Raw genomic sequence first — 17663 nt, 5'->3', positions numbered from 1 at the left:
TGGGCCTGGAAGACCGAGTGTTTGCAGTAGGTCATCCAACCAATCGGAGTAAATCAGGGGCGGGGCTGAGCACCTTCTCCCACGTGATTGGGCATGCGCAGTGGCGATGATAGCTGAGGATTCAGGCAGTCGGGTGGAAATCGTCCACTGGTCAGATCCGCTCGGTAAGTCATGAGAAATGGATAGAGCCGGTGGATGGGCCGGGAGGCTTCAAAAACACTCCGTGTAGGCTGCAAGTCCCGAATACGAAGCTCGGATACGGCAGCTCAACCGGCGAAAGCTGCTCTGCCTTTTCCCGAGACAGGCCCGGGTTGACGAAGTGTGCGGCAGTGCGCATGCGTTGTGACCGATAGCTTTTGCCCCGCCTCCCATTCGCTCATTGGCTGGAGGACAAGCCTCTCTTGTTCGGTCTTCCAGCCCCGCCCCCTCTTCCTATTGGCCCGACTCTGCCGTCAATCAGTCCCCGGGCATTGTGAGATGAAGCAAACCCTTCACAATTATTATGTGGAGATGCCAGCGTTGGACTGGGGTGAGCACAGTACGAAGTCTTACAACACCAGGTTAAAGTCCAACAGGTTTCCTTCGATGTCACTAGCTTTCGGAGCGCTGCTCCTTCCTCAGGTGAGGAAGGAGCAGCGCTCCGAAAGCTAGTGACATCGAAACAAACCTGTTGGACTTTAACCTAGTGTTGTAAGACTTCGTACTGTGTTCACAATCATTGTCAGCTCCCTGGTTTGCAGCTGCGGGGCTTCTCCCTCCCGGGAACAGGCCCAGGTTAACGAGCACCATTCTGCTTCAGACACTGGAGGATGGTTCACATCAGAGGAGGGGGACAAGAAATAGAGGAAATGGAGGAAAGAAATGGTGCAGATGGTGAGATGGGTTTGGATTTCAGCCCAGGGAGGAGGGAGAGTGTGTGGGACGGGGATTATAAGCTTTGGGGGAACAAGAGAGGAAAAATGTTCCAGAGAAACTAGAATTGCCTGTTCAGAATTTCTATCCTGTATTGACAATGATGACTTTTGTAACATGAGAGATTACAGCTCTCAGGAAAGATTACATGGAGTGGGGCCTTTTTTCTATCGACAACAACAAATTAAGCAGTGACCTGCTATAAATCTTTTACATTATCAGTAGTTTGGAGACGATGTGAGAGAGTGACCATCAATAAACAACAAGTCGTAAATACAAGAAAATTTACGAATAAATCCAAGGGGACAATCCGGACAAAATTATTTATCACAGGTTCAGAATGTGCAACTCATTACCATGGAAAGGAGTTGAGGAAAGTGCTGAGATGTTTTCAAAAGGAAACGGGACAAGCACATGAGAGAAAATGGAATCGAAAATCAGTTGAAAGGCTGTGATTTGATAGGTGGGACAGTCGGAGATGTGTGCCGAGTATGGACAGCAGCAGAATCTGTGACAGAATGGCCTGTTTGTATCTTATATATTCACAGTATTTCAATGTAATCTTTTACAGAATATTTGCAGATGCAAACGTGTTGAGATCTGACAGAGTCACTTGATTCATCAGGACCGGCCTTTCAACATGGACAGAGAAATGTTTGTCTGTTTTGTCTTTGGGAAAAACATTCAAAAATCTCTGTCATTGGAAAAGCACCGAGACACAGACATCAAAGTAATTTTCCAGTTAGCTGGAACTGAACTTTAACCAATCACACAGCATGAAAATAAATTTCAGCATTTACGTCAGGGAGTCACCGTACTCAGGCTTCAAGTGATGACCCAAACTGGAGAGAAATAAGGAAATTTGGGCCAAAGGAATCCAGAAGCAGCAATTGGACTTTCAGCCCCGTGAGCCTGATCTGATAGTGACCTCAAATCTGCATCCCACCTACACCTGATAACTTGTCGATAACCATGGAGAAACCGTGGAAATGTGGGGACTGTGGGTTGGGATGCTATTCCCCGTCTGAATTGGAAACTCATCGACGTATTCACACTGGGGAAAGGCCATTCACCTGCTCCGTATGTGGGAAGGGATTCGCTAAATCATCCAACCACATCACACACCAGCATGTTCATACTGACCAGAGACCGTTTAAATGTGCTGACTGTGAGAGGAGCTTTAAAAGCAGAAATAATTTGCGGATACATCAACGCACTCACACTGGGGAGAGGCCGTTCTCCTGCTCTGTGTGTGGGAAGGGATTCACTCAGTCATCTCACCTCCTGAAACACCAACTTGTTCATACTGATCAGAGACCTTTTAAATGTGCTGGCTGTGAGAAGATCTTTAAAAGCAGAATAAATTTACTGATACACCAACGCACTCACACTGGGGAATGGCCTTTCACCTGCTCCGTGTGTGGGAAGGGATTTAATGCTTTATCAAACCTCCGGACTCACCATCAGGTCCACTCTGATCAGAGACCTTTTAAATGTGCTGACTGTGAGAAGAACTTTAAAAGCAGAAATAATTTACTGAGACACCAACGAACTCACACTGGGGAGAGGCTGTTCACCTGCTCCATGTGTGGGAAGGGATTCACTTGTACATCCCACCTTCTGAAACACCAACTTGTTCACACTGACCAGAGACCGTTGAAATGTGCTGAATGTGAAAAGAGCTTTAAAAGCAGAATGGATTTACTGACACATCAACGCACTCACACTGGGGAGAGGCCATTCATCTGTCTGGAATGTGGGAAGGGATTTAATGCTTTATCAAACCTCCGGTCTCACCATCTGGTTCACTCTGACCAGAGACCTTTTAAATGTGCTGACTGTGAGAAGAGCTTTAAAAGCAGAATTAATTTACTGATACATCAACGCACTCACACTGGGGAGAGGCCATTCACCTGCTCCATGTGTGGGAAGGGATTCACTCGGTCATCACACCTCCTGAGACACCAACTTCTTCATACTGGTCAGAGACCGTTGAAATGTGCTGACTGTGAAAAGAGCTTTAAAAGTAAAAAGGATTTAGTGATACATCAACGCACTCACACTGGGGAGAGGCCATTCACCTGCTCCGTGTGTGGGAAGGGATTCACATGTTCATCCCAGCTTCTGAGACACCAGCGAGGTCACACTGGGCGGAGACCGTACACTTGCCCCGTGTGTGACAAGAAATTCACTCAGTCATCCCACTTGAATAGACACCAACTTGTTCACACTGAACAGAAACCTTTTAAATGGTCTGATTGTGAAAAGAGATTTAAAAGTAAACCGAATTGCTGAAACACCAGCGAGTTCACGCTGAGACAGAATCGTAGCATTTACAGTGCAGAAGGAGAGCATTCGGCATATCGAGTGCACCGGCCCTTGCAAAGAGCACCTTACTTAAGCCCATACCTCCAACCTAACCCATAACCCCACCTCACCTTTTTGGACACTAAGGGCAATTTAGCATGGCCAATCCATCTAACCTGCACACCTTTGGACTGTGGGGGGAAACCGGAGGAAACTCACACAGACACTGGAACAACGCGCAGACAGTGACCCAAGCCGGGAATCAAACCTGGGACCCTGGTGATGTGAAGCAACAGTGCTAACCACTGTGCTACCGTGTGGCCTTCATGTGGGAGCGGTACTGGGAGAGGCTGTTCAACTGCTCTGTGAGTGGGAGGAGATTCACTCAGTCAGACAACCTGCACAGACATCAGCAAGTTCACCGACAACAGCAGGGTTTGGATTCAGCTGTTGTTGCTGCTGTTAGTCACATCCAGGACTGAATGATGCCTGGACGTCCGTTCCAGTGGGGCTTCACAGTGTTCCGGTATATGTCAATGATTTAGATTGAAATGTGTGCACTAGAATTAGACAAAAGTTGCTGATGTGTTTTAGACAATGAGGGAGAAAGCCATGGACTGGGTCAGGTGGACAGAAAGGTGTTGAATGGAAATTTAGATAATGAGAGGTTAGGAACACACTTCAGTTAACTCCCGATAAAAATAAGGTCACTTCAGGAGAATGGAAAAAACGGATTGGTGGGGAAGCTACAAATAATACTTTTAAAAAATATTCAGAGTACCCACTTATTATGTTTTTCCAATTAAGGGGCAATTTAGCGTGGCCAATCCACCTAACCTGCACATCCTTGGGTTGTGGTGGTGAAACCCATGCAGACATGTGGAGAATGCGCAAACTCCACATGGACAGTAACCCAGGGCCAGGATTCAAACCCGGGTCCTCATCGCCGTAGTCCCAGTGCTTACCACTGCTCCACATGCTGCCTTAGCTACAAATAATTCTAATAACTTTATTGAACAGTTCTCAAATGGAAAGGCATTTGACCACATTAAAAGTAAGGATCTGCAATAGACATTTGATCTAGCAAGTCATATTTAGGGCAAGGTTATAAACCGAGGGCATTCATTTAAAGTAATAAGAAGCAATGCTGAGCAAGGCTTGGAGAGTCCGCAAAGAAGTGGCAGATGGAATACAGTGTGGAAAAGTGTGAGGTTATGGACTTTGGAAGGAGGCACAGACTATTTTCTAAATGGGGAAATGCTGAGGAAATCTCAAGCACGAAGATCGTTCAAGATTCTCTTCAGGTTAATGTGCAGGTTCAATCGGCAGTTAGGAAGACAAATGCAATGTATTCAAGTCGAGAGGGCTAGAATACAAGACCAGGGATGTAATTCTGAGGTTGTATAAGGCTCTGATCAGACCCCATTTGGATTATTATGAGCAGTTTTGGTCCCCTTATCTAAGGAAGAATGTGTTGGCTTTGGAAAAGGTCCAGAGGAGGTTTACAAGAATGATCCCTGGAATGAAGAGCTTGTCGGCTGAGGAACGCTTGAGGATTCTGGGTCTGTACTCGTTGGAGTTTAGAAGGTTATGGGGGATCTTATTAAAACTTATGGGATACTGCGAGGCCTGGGTAGAGTGGACATGGAGAAGATGTTTGCACTTGTGGGAAAAACTAGAAACAGAGGACACAATCTCAGACTAAATGGGCGATCCTTTAAAACAGAGTAAGAAGTCTTACAACACCATGTTAAAGTCCAACAGGTTTGTTTCGACTCACTAGCACAGTTCCTTCCTCAGGTGATGAGGAGGAATTAAAACAGATGAGGAGGAATTTCTTCATCCAGAGGGTGGTGAATCTGTGCAAGTCTTTGCCACAGAATGCCATGGAGGCCAAATCACTGAGTGTCTTTAAGACAGAGATAGATAGGTTCTTGATCAATAAGGGGATCAGGAGTTATGGGGAGAAGGCAGGAGAATGGAGATGAGAAAAATATCAGCCATGATTGAATGGCGGAGCAGATTTGATGGGCCGAGTGGCCTAATTCTGTTCCTATGTCTTACGATGTGAAGAAAAACATTCTGTGCTGCACATGGGATCATGAATGCACTGCTCAAAAATGTGGTGGAGGCAGATTCAATTGATGCCTTGAAAAGAGAATTGGACAACTATCTGTTACTATCAGATCAGCCATGACCTTATTAAATGGTGGAGCAGACTGGGCTGAATAGCCAACTCCTTGGTCATCTGTTCACATTCTTTGAGGAGAAAAATATCTGCAGAGTTCAGGGCCAATGACAGGGGATTGTGTCTGTTGCAGAAAGTTGGCACAGATACAATTTGTTGAGTGCCTTTGTTTTGTGCTGTCACCTTTCTATGCCACTGTGTTATGAGGGAAATGCAGTGCACCAATGCAGGAGAGGCAGATTGCTCCCGCGATTTGGATTGGATTTGTTTATTGTCACGTGCACCGAGGTACAGTGAAAATTATTATTCTGCGAGCAGCTCAACAGATCATTTCCTACATGAAAATAAAGTAAACTAAAAAGAAAATAAATAATGGGGCAGCACAAGGTACACAATGTTAATATAGACAAAGGCATAGAGTGCAGCATACAGGAGTGTAGTATTAATCAGGTCAGTCCATCAGAGGGTCGTTTAGGATTCTGGTAATAGCTGTTTTGAATCAGTTCGTGCGTGTTCTCAGACTTTTGTATCTCCTGCCCGATGGAAGAAGTTGGAAGAGTGAGTAAGCTGGGTGGGAGGGGTCTTTGATTCTGCTGCCCGCTTTCCCAAGACAGCGGGAGGTGTGGATAGAGTCAATGGATGGGAGGCAGGTTTGTGTGATGGACTGGGCTGTGTGCACTACTCTCTGAAGTTTCTTGTGGTCTTGGGCCGAGCAGTTGCCATACCAGGCTGTGATGCAGCCAGATAGGATGCTTTCTGAGGTGCATCTGTAAAAGTTGGTAAGAGTCAGTGTGGACATGTCAAATTTGCTTAGTTGCCTGAAGAAGTTTCGGCTCTGTTGCGCTTTTTTGGTGCTAGCGTCGATGTGGGTGGATCGGGACAGATTTTTGGTGATGGAAACCCTGTGCCCAGTGCAGGAGAGGCTGGTTGTTGGGCAGTGTGAGCTGAATATACGTGGCTGGATGAAGACTAAGGCAGATGTCAAGACCCTTGGAGTGAAAACAGGTCTGGAGGGAGTGGGTCAAAAAACCTGGGGAGTTGCATTTTGCATGAATCGTGAGTGTGACCCAGTCACAATTATGATCAGTAAACAAACCTATCACTGATTTGATGAGATGATTTACCGTGTCCCAGGTGTTGTATATACTGTACATACTGCAGATCAGCCTGTTTGCTGCCCATGTCTAAGTGATATCAGAATAATGTGCTTCTGTATTAAATAAAGTATCCAAACCTCTCATTGTGCTTCATGCCCAGCATCTTGCCTAACTGTGGATCTTCTGTTTTGCTGACTGGGAAATAGAATCTTCCTGTTTACTAATTGCTCTATGGTGGCTGTGTTACCCAGAATCCCCGCGCTGCAGAAAGTTCCCGATCAGTGAGTGTACGAGGCCAGTGCACAGGTGCAGTGTGGGTGTGTGCTCTGAACATGCTCAGTGTCAGTCATGGTGAGAGAGTGAGGAGGAGCTGGGTTGAACACAACAGTGAGCTGTACCCCTGTGAGAAGGGCATCTCCCAGTCTCTGTTTGACTTTCCTGCAGCTTCTTGTCATGGTTGAGTTGGACAAGAAACTCTCATCATTTGAGCTGGCAAAGGCCATTGATTGCTGAGCAAGCAGAAAGGTGCCCGGCAAGGATGGAATTCCAGCTGAACTGCTCACACACGGAAAGTCCCATCGACTGTCACACCTTCCTGCCCTCCCCTTTTGGGCTGTGAGACTGGTCCACGGAACATGTGTGATGCAATAAGAACAGCAATGACAGAGGAGACAGCATCAACTCCAGGGACATCTCCTTAGAGTCAGGGGAAGACCTTCACTTAGGTGATGTTTAAAATATTCATTTACTTGCAAACTGAGTTTATCCAGAAGCACAGTGCGGTTTCTGTGCTGACAGATCTACAGTGAACATGATCTTCTCCACACACCAGCTGCAAGAGAAGTGGACAATTGGAATTTGATCTGAAGTGTCAGTGCTGAGAAAGTGAAATGTTCTAATTACTGAGTGAAAGTCAACCTTTCAGTGTGAATCACAATTTACTGGTAAAATTGGAAAATGCACCAAAACGTTTCATTCTCTGAAGATAAACTTCAGCCTTGAAGTCATGTTTCGGAGCTCACAAGCTGTGGGAAGCTTTGTGAATGTTTCCTCTTCGTTTTGTAAACAAGCAGAGAAGTTAACCTTTTCCCCTGACAGCACGGCAACAATTTGAAATAAAGACTTTGCCTTTTAAAGATTTGGCTTCATCCCATTTGCTGGGGTCATATTTCCGGACGTGAGAATCATCGTGGGCGGGATGGAAATTTGCCGGAACATTTTATTTAATAATCCTAATCTTTATTGTCACAAGTAGTTTTACATTAACACTTCAATGAAGTTACAGTGAAAAGCCCCTACTCAGCACATTCCGGAGCCTGTTCAGGTACAGAGAGGGATAATTCAGAATTGTCATGTGAGAGTACCTTTAAGAACTGGGTGTTTATCAAATAGCTGCAGTGAAGACAGAGACCCCAGCTCCACCCACACTCTGATATCACTGCAGCTATTTGATAAACACCCAGTTCTTAAAGGTACATGCACTACAGCTATTTGATAACACCTATTTCTTAAAGGTACTGTCACATGACAGATTGTCCAAATTACCTAACAGCACATCTTTCGGGAAGCCGGAGCACCCGGAGGAAACCCACGCAGACATGGGGAGAACGTGCAGACACGCCACACAGTGACCAAAACCGGAATCAAATCTGGGCCCCTGGCGCTGTGAAGCAACAGTGCTGCTCACTGTGCGACTGTGCCACCCCTTTAAAGGTCCTTTACCTTGGGCGGGAATTTCCAGTCTTGGGTTGGGGGGTTTAGGGAGGCGGCGCAACCGGAAATAAATCCCTTCCCACTCTCCGAGCAGTGAACGGTCTCCAGTGTGAGCGCGTTGGTGAGTCAGCAGATCCATTTTGCTTCTAAGTTCTTCTCACAGTCAGAACACCTAAAATGTCTTGTGTCAGAGTGAAGATGTTGGTGTGAAGTGAGATGGGTTCGAGTTGTAGAGTTTTACAGCACAAAACAAGCCGCTTTGTCCCATTGTGTCTGTGCCGGCGATCAAGCACCAATCTATTCTAATCTCAGTTTCAGGGATTATTAACATCAACTCAAACAAACTCCAGCTGTCAGAATGAACATGGTTCTGTCCTGGATGTGATTTTGGTTCAGTCCTGGATGTGATTAACATCAATAACAGCAGAGTCCTGGACGCACTTGTGAACTCGCTGGTGTGTCTGCAGGGTGGATGACTGAATGAATCCCTTCCCACACAGGGAACAGATGAACGCTCCTCCCTGGTGTGAATGCGCTGGTGTTTGAGCCGGAGGGGCTGCTGAGTGAATCCCTTCCCACACACGGAGCAGGTGAACGGCCTCTCTCCAGTGTGACTGCACTGGTGAATCAGCAGATCCATTTTGCTGTTGAAACTCTTCTCACAGGCGGAACATTTAAAAGGTCTCGTGTCAGAGTGAACATGTTGGTGTGAAGTGAGGTGGGTCGACTGAGTGAATCCCTTCCCACACTCAGAACAAGTGAATGGTCTCTCCCCGGTGTGAACGCGCTGGTGTCTCATCGGGATTGATAACGGAGTGAATCCCTTCCCACACACAGAACAAGTGAATGGTCTCTCCCCAGTGTGAACTCGATGGTGATCCAACAGTTTGCATAACTGAGTGAATGACATCCCACACTTGGGGCAGGCAACTGGTTTCTCCCCAGTGTGAACTCACTGGTGTAACAGAAAGCTGGACAACTGACTGAATCTCTTCCCACACTCAGAGCAGGGGTACGGTCTCTCCCTGGTGTGAACCCACTGGTGTGTCAGCAGATTTTCTATTCTTTTAAAGCTCTTCTCACAGTCGGAACATTTAAAAGATCTCGGGTGAAATTCTCCATAAGCGGCACGATGTCCGCCGACCGGCGGCAAAAACGGCGCAGATCAGTACGGCATTGCGCCGCCCCAAAGGTGCGGAATCCTCCGCCCCTTGACCGGCCGAGTCCTAACCTTGAGGGGCTAGGCCCGCGCCGGACTGATTTCCACCCCGACAGCTAGCAGAAGTGCCCTGCCAGCTGGCGCGGAAATTACATTGCCGGGCGGCGCATGCGCGGGAGCGTTAGCGGCCGCTCACGGCATCCCCACGTATGCGCTGTGGAGGGAGTCTCTTCCGCCTCCGCCATGGTGGAGACCGTGGCGAAGGCGGAAGGAAAAGAGTGCCCCCATGGCACAGGCCCGCCCGTGGATCGGTGTGCCCCGATCGCGGGCCAGGCCACCGTGGGGGCACCCCCCGGGGCCAGATCGCCCCAGGACCCCGGAGCCCGCCCGCGCCGCCTTGTCCCGCCGGTAAGAGAGGTGGTTTAATCCACGCCGGCGGGACAGGCATTCTAGCAGCGGGACTTCGGCCCATCCGGCCCAGAGAATCGCCAGGGGGGGGGGGGGTGCCGCCAACCGGCGTGGCACGATTCCCGCCCCCGCCGAATCTCCAGTGCCGGAGAATTCGGCAACTGGCGGGGGCGGGACTCACGCCAGCCCGGCGGGGGGTCGGAGAATCTCGCCCCTGGTAGCAGAGTGAACAAGTTGGTGTGTTGAGATGGGTTCGTCGAATGAACCACTTCCCACACTCGGAGCAGGTGAATGGTCTTTCCCCGGTGTGACTGCGCAGATGAATTTCCAGCACAAACGGGATATGAATCCCTTCCCTCAGTCCCCACATTTCCACGGTTTGTCCATGGTGCCGCTGTCCTTGTGCCTCTCCTTTTGGGGTTATGGGGAGAGGACAGAGTAAGTACACCTGGGTAGGGTGCTCTTTTGTAGGGTTAGTGCTAACTCGATGGGCCTAATGGCCTCCTTCTGCACTGCAGGGGTTCTGTGATGCTGCCAGACCTGTTGAGTTCATCCAGCACAGGGCAGCACCGTAGCACAGTGGTTACCACTGCTGCTTCACAGCTCCAGAGTCCAAGGTTTGATTCCCGGCTTGGGTCACTGTCTGTGCGGAGTCTGCACGTTCTCCCCGTGTCTCAGTGGGTTTCCTCCGGGTGCTCCGGTTTCCTCCCATACTCCTGAAAGACGTGCTGTTAAGTAATTTGGACATTCTCCTTCGGTGTATCCGAACAGGCGTCGGAGTGTGGCGACTAGGGGATTTTCACAGAAACTTCATTGCACTGTTAATGTAAGCCTACTTGTGACAATAATAAATATTATTTTTATTTCCTGTTTTTGCTCTATATTACACCCATTTCTAATCCACAAATTATATTTATTGAACCACTATACCATCAACTACCAGGATCAGGGACAGCACGGTAGTACGGTGGTTAGCATTGCTGCATCACGGCGCCGAGGTCCCAGGTTCGTTTCCCGCTCTGGGTCACTGTCCCTGTGGAGTTTGCACATTCTCCCCGTGTTTGCGTGGGTTTTGCTCCCACAACCCAAAGATGTGCAGGGTAGGTGGATTGGTCACACTCAATTGCCCCTTAATTGGAAAAAATGAATTGGGTTCTCTAAATTTATTTAAAAACTACTAGGACCAGTGTGTTGATGTTTCAGCAATTCTGTAGGATCTCAGTCTGATCTGATGGGTCTGTCTGGTGGTATTTCCCTGGTACTGTCCATGCGTTTGGTGTTTGTGTATTTTAGGAAGCAGTTGGAACTTCCTTCCGCCTGTTGTACCTCAGATATTCCATCTGTTTTTGGTTAATGTGTCTGGAATCTTTGAGTTCTTCCAGTCTGTCTCCAATTCGCCTTCCTGTCTCGGGTATATGGGTCTAGGTAGGTTGGTGTTATGATTCGTGTTGTCAAGTTCTCTGTCTTGGCTCCAGCATGTATTGTTGTCTCTCAATAATGACTGTGCTCCTTATGCGCTGAGGACCTGGGTTCGATCCCGGACCTGGGTTCCAACCTGGCAGTGGGTCATTGTCTGTGTGGAGTTTGCACATTCTCCCCGTGTCTGCTTGGGTTTCACCCCCCCAACCCAAAGATGTGTAGGTTAAGTGGATTGGCCACGCTAAATTACCCCTTAATTGTAAAAAATATATAATTGGGTACTCTAAATTTAAGAAGATAAAATAATGACTGTGCTGTTGTCCTTGTCTTCTGGTCTTATGGACATATCCGTGTTGGATCCAAGCTCCCGGATTGTCTGCCTTTCTCTCTGGGTAAGATTCTGTTTGTCTCTTGTGTTTCACTGTGACAGGGCAGAGACCTGATTGAAGGGATTCAAACATGGGAGTTCTGGGAACGATGGGCAAGGATTTGGGAGGTGGCAACATGTTTAAAGAGTTTGGAGAGGAGAGGGAGGTTGAAGATGGGGCAGTAATTTGTAAGGATGGCAGGGTCAAGGGTTTGTTTTATTGAGGAGGGGGTGATGATGGCAGATTTGAAGGACAGAGGGGCAGTAGCTGAAGAGAGAGAAATGTTGACAATATCCATGGACACAGGGTAGTTGGCTGATCAGTAGCTCAGTGTGAATAGAGTCAATGGAGCAGGATCTGGATCTCATGGACAAGATGAGCTCAGAGGGCATGAGGGTAGATGGGAGAGAAACTAGAGAAAGATGTGGGTTCAGGGCTGGGGAAAGGACGAAGTTTCGAGACAGTTCGGTCCGGTGGGCTCGTGGAAGAGAGGGAAGCAGCAGAGGCAGCTGATCGGATTTACTCAATCTCAGTCACAAAGAAGCTCCACAAGCTCCTCACACTTCTTGTTGGTGGTGAGGATGGAAGAGACAGGGGAGAGCGAGAGTACTTCAAAAGGAACTAACTTGTGTCAGAGATATTAAAAAGTTTCAGCACTCTGCATATTTCACACAAATCTAATTTATTTGACTTTTAGCCAGAATATTAGCCCCTGTAAATGGGCTGGAATTGTTATCAGCAGAAAGAGACCCAAATGAACATGGTTCAGTCCTGAATGTGAGTAACAGCAAAATCCAATCACTGTGGTTACTTGTGAACTCATTGGTGTCTCAGCAGGTTGGATGATCGAGTGAATCCCTTCCCACACTCTGAGCAGGTGAATGGTCTCTCCCCAGTGTGAATTCGATAGTGGTTCTGCAAGGTGGATGACTGAGTGAATCCCTTCCCACACTCGGAGCAGGCGAATGTGGTCTCTCCCTGGAGTGAACTCGCTGGTGTGTGGACAGAATGGATGACTGAGTGAATCCCTTCCCACACTTGGAGCAGGTGAATGGCCTCCCCGCAGTGTGAATTCGCTGATGTGTGGAGAGAATTTCAGAGCAGCCTTCTCGAAGGTCAACTCACGGAAAGCCACTGGCCTGGATGGGGTACCTGGACGAGCATTTGGGTCTTGCGCGGATCAGCTGGCGGGGATATTCGCAGACATCTTCAACCTCTCTTTACAACAATCTGAGATCCATATCTGCTTCAAGAAGACGACCATCATTGCTATACCAAAAAAAGGTCAAGAGTGTGCCTTAATGACTATCGTCAAGTGGCTCTGACATCCATCATGAAGCGCTTCAAAGGTTAGTCATGGCACGAATCAACTCCAGCCTCCCGGATTGCCTTGATCCACTACAGTTCGCTTACCGCTACAACAGGTCCACAGCAGACTCCATCTCCATGGCCCTGCACTCTACCCTGAAACACCTAGATAACAAAGCCACCTGTATCAGACTCCTATTTATCGACTACAGCTCAGCCTTCAACACCATCATTCCTCCAAAACTCCTCTCCAAACTCCATGGCCTTGGCCTCGGCTCCTCCCTCTGCGACTGGATCCTGAACTTTCTAACCCACATGCCACAATCAGTAAAGATAGGCAACAACACCTCCTCCACGATCATCCTCAACACCGGTGCTCCACAAGACTGTGTCCTCAGCCACCTACTATACTCCTTATACACCTATGACTATGCGGCCAAATTCCCCTCCAACTCGATTTTCAAATTTGCTGATGACACCACCGTAGTGGGTCGGATGACGAGACAGAGTACAGGAATGAGATAGAGAATCTGGTGAACTGGTGCAACAACAATAATCTGTCCCTCAATGTCAACAAAACGAAGGAGATTGTCATCGACTTCAGGAAGCGTAGTGGAGAACATGCCCCTGTCTCCATCAATGGGAACGAAGTAGAAAGGGTCGAGAGCTTCAAGTTTTTAGGTGTACAGATCATCAACAGCCTGTCTTGGTCCCCCATGCCGACACTATAGTTAAGAAAGCCCAACAACGATTGTACTTTCTCAGAAGACTAAAGAAATTTGGCCTGTCAGCTACTACTCTCACCAACTTCTACAGATGCACCATAGAAAGCATTATTTCTGGTTGTATCACAGCTTGGTATGGAGCCTGCTCTACCCAAGACAGCAGGAAACTACAAAAGGTCGTGAATGTAGCCCGATCCATCACGCAAACTAGCCTCCCATCCATTGACTCTGTCTATAATTCCCGCTGCTTCAGAAAGGCAGCCAGCATAATTAAGGACCCCACGCACCCCGGACATACTCTCTTCCACCTACTTCCATCAGGAAAAAGATACCAAAGTTGGAGGTCACGTACCAACCGACTCAAGAGCAGCTTCTTCCCTACTGCCATCAGATTTTTGAATGGACCTTCCTCGTATTAAGTTGATCTTTTCTCTACACCTTGCTATAACTGTAACATTATATTCTGCAGTCTCTCCTTCCTTCCCTATGTACGGTATGCATTGTTTGTACAGCATGCAAGAAACAATACTTTTCACTGTCTACTAATACATGTGACAACAATAAATCAAATCCAAGAACGGATGAATGAGCAAATCCCTTTCCACAATCGGAGCAGGTGAACAGTCTACCCAGTGTGAACTCGCTGATGTGCAATGAGGTTAGATGATCGTCTGAACCCAGTCCCACAGTGAGAGCACCTGAATGGTCTCTCGCCAGTGTGAACAGGTTGATGGCGCATCAGATCCCCAGAACCTTTATAGCACTTCCCGCAGTCTGGACATTGAAACGGTCTCTCATCAGTGTGAACTTGCTGGTGTCTCAGCAGGTGGGATGATGTAGTGAATCCCTTCCCACACTTGGAGCAGGTGAATGGTCTCTCCCCAGTGTGAATTCGCTGGTGTGTGGACAGAGTGGATGACTGAGTGAATCCCTTCCCACACTTGGAGCAGGTGAATGGTCTCTCCCCAGTGTGAATTCGCTGGTGTGTGGACAGAGTGAATGACTGAGTGAATCCCTTCCCACACTCTGAGCAGGTGAATGGTCTCTCCCCAGTGTGAACTCGTTGGTGACTCAGCAGGTGGTCTGAAATAGTAAATCCCTTCCCACATTTGGAGCAGGTGAACGGTCTCTCTCCAGTGTGACTGCGTCGATGAGTTTCCAGCTTGGATGGGGAAGTGAATCCTTTCCCACAGTCCGCACATTTCCACGGTTTCTCCTCAGTGTGACTGCATTTGTGGCTTGTGAGGCCTGATGATTGACTGAATCGTCGTCCACACACACAACACGTGTACGGTTTCCCCGCACTGTGAATGATGCTTTTTCCTTCCATGTTCAATGATATTCAGGATACGATAAATTGAGGACTCTGTCAGATCCTGATGTGATGCTTGGTTTGAGTTTCCGGACTTTGAAGCCTCCCCTTCGAACACCCTGTGCAACAGATTCAAAACAGAAAATAGGGAGTGAGAGAGAACACACAAAAGCAGGTTGTAAAATTGAGCTGAATGAATCTGGTCATTTGTGGGGCCGACACTGGGAAAAAGTGACCATGAAAACTACTGGATTGTCACAAAAACCTAACTGACCTCTTTGGGAGGAGAGAGAAAGAGGCGAAGAGGGATTTTGTATATCTACAAGACATATTAAGAGAGTAGTTGGCAAAGCAAATTCGATCTTGAACTTCCTAAACAATAATATTGATGCAGAAACTATGCTTCTAGTGGCACGGCAGTTAGCACTGCTGCCTCACAGCGCCAGGGACCCGGGTTCAATTCTGGCCTTGGTGACTGTGTGTGTGGAGTTTGCACTTTCTCCCCGTGTCTGCGTGGGTTTCCACCCGGTGCTCAGGTTTCCTCCAACAGTCCAAAGAAGGGAAAGTTAGGTGGATTGGCCTTGATAAATTGCCCCTTAATATCCAGGGGTGTGCAAGCTAGATGGGTTATGCGGTGGCACGGTGGAACAGTGGTTCGCACTGCTACCTCACAGCTCCAGGGTCTCGGGTTCAATTCCAGTCTCGGGTGACTGCCTGTGTGGTGTTTGCATTTTAGCCCCGTGTCTTCATGGGTTTCCTCCGGGTGCTCCGGTTTCCTACCACAGTCCAAAGATGTACAGATTGTGTGGATTTGCCTTGCTAAATTTCCCCTTAGTGTTGAAAGGTGAGTTGGGGTTACAAGCACAGGGTAGAGGTGTGGGCTTAAGCTTAAGTAGGTGCTCTTTCCAAGGGCCGGTGCAGAACCGATGGGCTGAATGGCCTCCTTCTGCACTGTAAATTATACGATTCTATGATTCTGTAGACGAGGTGTTCTATAAATGTTTATAAAGCTCTGGCCACCACTCTTCAGGAAGGATGTGAAGGTTCTTGGAGAAGGTGCAGAGGAGATTTACTAGAATGGTTCCAGCAAAGGAGATTGAGGGGAGATTTGATTCAGGGACACAAGATTATGCCAAATTTCCCTCGGGTGGATAAAGAAACTGTTTCCATTCACTGATCGTACAAGCAGCCGGGACACAGATTTTAAAGTTTTGGGTAATACCTGGATTGAAGTATATAAGATCCTGAGGGATCTTGACAGGGTGGATGTGGAGAGGATGTTTCCTCTTGTGGGAGAATCTAGAACGAGAGGGTCACTGTTGCAAAATAAGGGGTCACCCATTTATGATAGACATGAGGATATTTTTTTCTCTTGAGGGTTGTAAGACGGGGTGGCACAGTGGTTAGCACTGCTGCCTCACAGCACCAGGGTCCCGAGTTCAATTCCGACCCTGGGTGACTGTGTGGAGTTTACACGTTCTCCCCGTAGTCTGCGTGCGTTTCCTCCGGGTGCTCCGGTTTTCTCACACAGTTTAAAGGAGCTTTTCACAGCAACTTCATTGCAGTGTTAATGTAAGCCTACTTGTGACAATAAAGACTATTATAAGATTATTATTATTATCGATGTGCGGGTTAGATGGATTGGCCATGCCAAATTGCCCCTTTGTCTCCAACGATGTGGACGTTGGTGGGGTTACGAGGATGGGGTGGGCCTGGGTGGGGTGCTTTTTTGGAGGGTTGATGCAGACTAGATGGGCCGAATGGGCTCCTTCTGCACCCCAGATTCTATGACTTTGGAACTTCCTTTCTTAAAATGAAGTGGAAGTAGAGTCCTTGAATATTTTTAAGACAGAGATGGATAGATTCTCGATAAGCAAGGGGGTGAAAGGTTATCGGGGTCAGCCGGAATGTGGAGTTGAGGTTAAAATCATTGAATGATGGAGCAGGCCAGAGGAGCTGAGTGGCTGACTCCTAGTTTGATGTAATCAGCAGGCTCGAGGGGCCGACTCCTAGTTTGTGTCTAAGGAGTAGGCTCGAGGGGGCGACTCGAGGGGCCGACTCCTAGTTTGTGTGTAAGGAGCAGGCTCGAGGGGCCGAGTGGCCTGCTCCTAGTTTGTATGTAAGCATGCAGGTACAGTAGGCGGTAAAGAAGGCAGTTGGTATGTTGGTCTTCATAGCAAGAGGATTCGAGTAGAGGAGCAGCGATGTTTTGCTGCAATTATACAGGGCCTTGGTGAGGCCACAGCTGGAATATTGTGCGCAGTACTAGTCTCCTTATCTGAGGAAAGATGATCTCGCTAGAAAGGAAGTGCAGCAACGTTTTGCCTGACTGATTCCTGGGATGGGAGGGACTGATGTATTAGAGATTGCATCGGTTAGGATTGTATTCACTGGAGTTCAGAATCTCTTAGAAACCTGTAAAATGTGGTTGACATGGTGTCACAGTGGTTAGCACTTCTGCCTCACATCACCGATGACCCAGGCTTGATCCTGGCCCCGGGTCACTGTCCGTGTGGAGTTTGCTCATTCTCCCTGTGTTTGCATGGGGCTCACTCGCACAAACCCAAAGAGGTGCAGGGTAGGTAGATTGGCCACGCGAAAATTACCCCTTAGTTGGAAAAAAAAAAGGAATTGGGCACTCTAAATGTATAATTAAAAAGAGAGACCTATAAAATTCTGACAGGATTAGACAGGGTAGATGCAGGAAGGACATTCCCGATAGTGGGTGTGTCCAGAACTAGGGGGCA

The 17663-nt window shown here is 47.9% G+C and overlaps 2 protein-coding genes across 2 annotated transcripts in view; one reads left to right on the top strand and one right to left on the bottom strand.

The window, feature by feature from the left end:
* The window catches only part of LOC140418954 (uncharacterized), a 150762-nt gene that overhangs the window by 19161 nt on the left and 113938 nt on the right, over positions 1–17663 (bottom strand). The window lies entirely within an intron of this gene.
* On the top strand, positions 67–14186 carry LOC140418953 (uncharacterized). The gene is made up of 2 exons (XM_072502638.1): positions 67–164; positions 1484–14186. Exon 2 carries the CDS (start codon positions 1885–1887, stop codon positions 3205–3207), a length of 1323 nt encoding a protein of 440 aa, XP_072358739.1. The 5' UTR covers positions 67–164; positions 1484–1884; the 3' UTR covers positions 3208–14186.

The sequence above is a fragment of the Scyliorhinus torazame genome, chromosome 5 (assembly GCF_047496885.1).
Source record: "Scyliorhinus torazame isolate Kashiwa2021f chromosome 5, sScyTor2.1, whole genome shotgun sequence".
Classification (NCBI taxonomy): Eukaryota; Metazoa; Chordata; class Chondrichthyes; order Carcharhiniformes; family Scyliorhinidae; genus Scyliorhinus; species Scyliorhinus torazame.
The sequence above is the reverse complement of the archived record's forward strand: the minus strand, read 5'-3'. Positions and strand labels throughout refer to the sequence as shown.

Coding starts and splice junctions, on each gene's coding strand:
- LOC140418953 (XM_072502638.1), top strand. CDS start 1,885: ATGGAGAAACCGTGGAAATGTGGGGACTGTGGGTTGGGATGCTATTCC.